Genomic DNA, 6000 nt, shown 5'->3' with positions numbered 1-6000 from the left:
CAGAAGTCGGCAGAAATTCCTACTTGGCGGGAGGGGTGGGGCAGGTAGGGCGGAGTGGTGGGGGGCGGCCCGAGGGGGTGGGAGAGGGTCCGGCCCAAGCTGCGCCTGGGCTGGGACTGGTCCCGCCGGCGCAGGGTAGCAGGAAGCTCTCCACACACTCACCGGACCTGGGCTAGGACTCTGCTTTTTATTTTTATTATGATTGTACCATGTACAGATGTCACTGCTTTTCCCAGGTCCAGCTCCAAGGATAGGCAGGTACAGCTGGAAGCCTTGGCTGTGCTGCTCCCTTTTGTTCTCTGTACAGCTGGCCAGGAAATGGCTCTCTTTCCCTGAGCTCCCTCTGCTGCCTCCTGTAGGAGCAGGTAATCCTGCAGCATTCCTGAATACAAATCAGCTTCCTCTCTTTCCTCTATATTAGAGGTGTTTCTACTAGTTGGTCTGTGTGAAGGTGTATATGTGATGGGAGTTGTATTTGGAAGGTCAAAGGATGGCCATGCTCTAGTGCTTATAGACTCTTCTTGGACTGAAACACATAGTTTCTTTCCTTCCTTTGCAGAAGGCCTTGCTTAAGTAGTATTTGTCTCTCTCTCAAGAGAAAAGGCAAAGTAGTTACCATTCTGTAGCCATAGAAGGAGTAATGAGCTGTAGCCCAGTTGGTTATAGGATTGCCCTGTTTTTATTTTTGCCTTACCAAAGCCAAGGAGTTTCCTATCCAAATAGTAGTATTCAAGATCTCTCATTTCTACAAGTGGCATGTAAAACTTGTGTGTATTGTACACATTACAATGTGTGATGGCCCTACAGCCTCACAAGATCCTCAGGAGCTTTCTGTATTGCTTTTGGTGTGTTTATTAATTAGGAGAGAGAAGATGGTTCTGTTACAGGTTGGATTTTACAAGGCAGATTGAAAATCGCAGGTTTCTAAAGTAAAGGTCTTAGTCTATGGTTCGCACATTTCTTTTTGAGGCTAGTGAAGACATAAAATTGGACCTAATTTATGCCAGCTTTGTCTTTGTAGATTTTTTTTTTTTCTTAGTGAATCTGACCATTTGGAAACTAAGAATCTGAGATTTTATAAAATCAAGTTGTGACATCTTTCTAGAAATACAAGTATATGTATTTTCTCCCAATTAGCTCTGGAAGCAGTTTTAAGCATTTTTCAGGTACTGCACAGCCCTGTCTAAGTTTTGTGCATTTGCCTATTGTACTTGTATGTTTTTGTGTTTATCATTGCTAATAATATCATCTTTACTTTGATGTTTCTCATCATTATAATATTTGTATTGTATAGCATTTTCTCCAAGATTTATTTAACCATCTAGCCACAGGGTTTTTTTCTCCTAGTTTTTTTTACATTAGTTTGTTTTTAAATTACTTTTTATTAATACATATTTGCCATAGATACTGATCATTTTAGTCACAGGGAATTTGCATCTGTACATAATTCATCTTGGTTCCCCTTTTCCTCCATTCCCTTCCTTTCCCTTCAACTCTCCCACCCTATTTTTGTTTTTTGTTTTGAGGGTTTTTTTGGTTTTTTTTTTTAATGTATTTGGTACAGAGTCTCACTGTGTAGCTCAGATTCATGGAGATCCTCCTGTTTCAACATCCCCAGTGCTTGGGATTATAGCTGTGCGCCACCACGCCTGCACTTGGCCACCAGCTCAGCATGCCTGGGGTTGGAGCCAGTGCGGCATGTGGTGCCGGGGATTGAATCCCAGTCCCTGCACCAGCCCTCCTCCCTATTTTTGGAATATCAACTTTTGTACAAGAGTTTTTAAAACCTCTAAGATTGAGTTGTTTACTAAAAATATATTATCAAGAAGGGAACTGTAGAGTTCAATGACAAGAGCTTGCTCATATTTTTTAAAGGATTCTCAAAACACTTGGTGTTTCTGTGTTAATATTAAATAATAGGTTTTTATTTCTTTGATGTTCTTTATAAATGGAAAAGATCCCTACATTAATCTTATAATTTATAAAATTAAACTAGAAAAAAATGTATAAGAATCCCTGACATATAGTCGTGTTCCCTACAGTTGTTGAGATTGAGATGAGATTAATTTGCTTTGCAGAAAGGACCCTACCTTACATTTTACAAAAATGTAAATAAAGGGATCCCCGCCACCCCCTGCCATTCTTTTTGCAGCATTATTGCTGGTCAAGACACTAGTCTGTCACCTGTTCAGATTTATTCCTTGAGCTTGGCCTGATATTGTCTTCTGTTCCCTTCCCATTCATTTCAGGTGGAGGAACTGTCTCTTTATATCGGCTCAGCACTGCTCCAGAAGGGCTTTAAGTCCTCTCCAGACCAGTTCATTGGCATCTTTTCTCAAAACAGACCTGAGGTATTAATGGGGCACTTGCTACACAGGGTTTTGCAAGTTCTAAACCATAGTTGTAAGAACCAGAGTCTATACCTGCTTCTGCTTGAGACCAGCTTTTGTGCTCTGCTTTCTGCTGAGAATATGTCTTTGTGTTACACATTTGAAGGTTACACATAAGAAAATCTAAGCAAAGACCTTCTTGGGGCTGGGGAGATGGCTCAGTAGGATAAGCGCTTGGCTGGCAAACACAAGGATCTGAGTTCAATCCCCGGTTCCGCCAAAAAAAAAAAAAAAAAAAAGCTCTGGGTCCGGGGAGATGGCTTAGTGGAATAAGCGCTTCCTTGGCAAGCACAAGGGCCTGAGTTCAATCCCCGGTTCCACCAAAAAATAAAAAATAAAAATAAACAAAGACCTTAGTCTTTAAGATGAAAAATAATCAGATTTTTGCCCCCTTTAGTAATTTTTGTTTTGATGTTTTTTTCCAGTACCAGGCTTTGAAATCAGGACCTTATGCTTGCCAGGCAGACACTTATGCCACTGAGCCATCTCACCAGCCTTGTTTTGATTTTTTTAATGGAGCTCCCAAACAGAATTCTTAGAGAAAATAATCTAACAAAGACATCTTCTCACTTTAAGGACTACCTGTCCTCTATGATTAGAAAAATCATGGATAAATTATAGAGAAATTTAGATATTTTTTCCTAAATAGCAAATACTCTTTTTTCTTAAAGGTCTGAATTTTCCCTTTGGTCAAATTTTGAAGTGTAAAATCCTATATGCAGTGCAAAAAGTACCTCCCTGTGGGCTGGGCTTCATACTGACAGTCTGTTATTTGGCTCTTGATCCATGCAGAGCACTTTGAGAAGCCATTATATAAAAGTCAATTTAAATGAGAGATGAAGGTTCTCTTAAGCTGTTAGGAGCTTAGTGGCATATTTGGTTTGGAAAAATTCAAGCATCTGGCTTAAAGAAATTGAATTTTATTCTTATATCCACTTGTGTCCAAAAGAGTTTATACCTACACTTCAATCCCTGTGGCTTACCTCCTGGAATTTGGCTTCTTCCTCTCTCGGAACACATCCACCAAGTGTTATTCAGCAACTGCACACATGAGTTGAAGGAAGTAGAGGTAGGGAGGCCAGCAGAGTGCAAGGAGCAAGGCACAACTCACATCAGGCAGCCTGTCTGAGCTGAAGGATGAAGCATTTTACAATGTAGGTGACAGAGTAAGAGGCAGGGAAAGGAGAGCCCTGTAAGTCACTGGTACCCTGCTGAGGAGCTTGGACCTGGTCTCCATTCTGGTAACTTAAAATTTATTACAGAAAGAAAAAACAAAGCAAAGAAACAAAAAGAAAAATAAATTAAAACAAAAACATCCCACGGGATCTCCCTTCCCTAGTGAGTGCTGAAGGTTGTGCTACCTTCCCCGAACAGCTGTGCCTTTGTGTGTGCCCTACCTCAGACTGCTGCAGACAGTTTCATTTGATTCATGCCACTGGAGGTCATAAGCGTGCCATTGAGGGGTTCTTTCTGAAGTGTGATCATGTCACATTTGCTTGGTATATAGGTCAGTGGCTGAGGTCGATGAGTTAGCAGCAAGACAACCAGTTATTGTATTACTTCCTTCTGGGGAAGATTTTGTCAAAAATAATTTTCCTGTTAGATAAGTGTGTATCCTCCTTGTCTTATTCCCATGCCATACCATTCCCTGCTGCCAGATTGATCTCCGTCAAACTACCCCAGCCACTGAGATACCTGGAACACAAGGAAAGCTCTGTGTGGCTGATAGAATAAAGCTCCCATTGCACAGGCTTGCTGCAGCCTCCTTTCTAGCCAGAACATTCCTGTTGGTCTCTGATCTCTCTGCCTTGGATCCTGCAGTTCCTTTGTTGTAGTCTCTTGCCCTTCTCTCTCCCATGTCCTACTTCTCCAAATTGTGCTTCCTTTGCAAAGGGCAAATTCAGGTATCACCCCCATGAAGGCATCTGCGACCACCTCGAACCCATTGTGAGCTCTCCTATCGCTAAGCAGTCACTGTTTTGTATGAATGATCTTTTTTTTTTTTGAATGATCTTTTCATATATTAGTTTCCATGCTTGAGGCAAGTTGCAGCTTCTTTTCAAGTAGGGTGCAAATGTTTTGTTCCCATTATGAATCCCTAATGACTTCAACATAGCTGTTGCTTTTGCTGCATCAAATACTTTTGCTTTGAACAGGGTATTGTCATCCTTGAACTGATTCTGATACATCTCATTTTCTGTCCCCAATCTTTACTGTTTAGTGGGTGATTATTGAACAGGCGTGCTTTGCTTATTCAATGGTGATTGTTCCACTTTATGATACCCTTGGAGCCGATGCCATCACGTACATAGTCAACAAAGGTACGTCTGTGATTTGGGATAGACATTGATCTAGTTATTGATTAGCATCAGTGACATTATAATTGCATATCTTATTGATTGGAATTTTACATTTATATATGTGTCTATCTTTCTAGTCTAAGACTATAATATCCTGAGTCAGATATTAGAGTCAAGCTTTTAACACCCAGAGCTGCTTCTTCATCATCTCTCTTTATTTACAGCTGAACTCTCAGTGATCTTTGCTGACAAACCAGAAAAGGCCAGAATTTTATTAGAGGGTGTGGAAAATAAGTTGACACCAGGCCTTAAAATCATAGTTGTCATGGACACCTATGGCAGCGATCTGGTGGAACAAGGCAAGAAGTGTGGGGTGGAAATCATCAGCCTGAAGGCAATGGAGGTGAGTCATTGTCCCCAGCACAGTTCTGCAAAGGGCCAGTCAGACATGATGTCCATAGTCCCAGTGGAGCCCCACCACAGCCCTGTTATCCCAGCATCCCATTAAGGCCAAAAGCAGGAATTTCTGCCTTATGACTAAAAAGAATAATTTTACCTATATGCCCTTTGTTACGAGATCCCCTTTTGCAGAAGTTCTTGCTGATAAAGGAATTTTCTGTGTTCATAATTTTTCCAGACAACTGCCAAGCCATTCCTAAAAGCTGGAACTAGGAATCTGAGCTTCAGACAAGTTGAAGTTTTAAGTTCACATGTGTCCTCTTTAGGCTTTAGTGTCTTTTATTTACTGACTCACTTCCAAAGCCAAACCAGATACAGAAGTCTTTTACATCATTCTTTTTCCAAGTTGCTTTTGCATTTGAATTTCCAGAAGAGATAATTGATTTGGTTCATTTTCATTTTCAATTTAAAATTTACAGTAAGCACAATTTCAAAGGTAACAGTTGGAGAATAAGTGTGGTTGAAATGAACTGAACCCCCTCATTTGGATTTGGGATTAGAGGAGGATATTTGTATATATACATTGTAAGAAATAGGAAGCTAAATAGAGTAAGCCATGCTGTTTCCAAAGATGTTATAAATATTTTAATGAAACTGTTATAAATAGGGTTTTAAAATTGTATTTATAGCTCTCTTTCTTTTGCAAAGAATTTGAGGCTACAAGTAAGGTTCTCTCAAACCTTTCCTGAAGATCCTGTTAGTAGCAAGAAAACTCATGTTCCAACACAACCTTCCGTCTTATGGGTGTATCCAGAGAGCATGTGTGCGTGCGCGCGCGTGCACGCACACATACACAAACACACACACACAGTGGTTGAAAATACGGTGAACATTTAACTTCAAAAACTTAT

General features: G+C 40.5%; 1 protein-coding gene across 5 annotated transcripts in view; it reads left to right on the top strand.

Annotated features, from left to right (window-relative positions):
* Window positions 1–6000, top strand: part of Acsl1 (acyl-CoA synthetase long chain family member 1) — a 76183-nt gene that overhangs the window by 46610 nt on the left and 23573 nt on the right. For all 5 annotated transcript variants that reach the window (XM_023699607.1, XM_004639778.3, XM_023699606.1 and 2 more), the window contains exons 5-7: window positions 2250–2351; window positions 4612–4711; window positions 4915–5093. In XM_023699607.1, the coding sequence (XP_023555375.1) occupies window positions 2250–2351; window positions 4612–4711; window positions 4915–5093 (381 nt within the window). The remainder of the gene's footprint in view (window positions 1–2249; window positions 2352–4611; window positions 4712–4914; window positions 5094–6000) is intronic.

The sequence above is a fragment of the Octodon degus genome, unplaced genomic scaffold, assembly GCF_000260255.1.
Source record: "Octodon degus isolate 3935 unplaced genomic scaffold, OctDeg1.0 scaffold00114, whole genome shotgun sequence".
Lineage (NCBI taxonomy): Eukaryota > Metazoa > Chordata > Mammalia > Rodentia > Octodontidae > Octodon > Octodon degus.
This window is presented reverse-complemented; position numbering and strand designations above follow the sequence as displayed.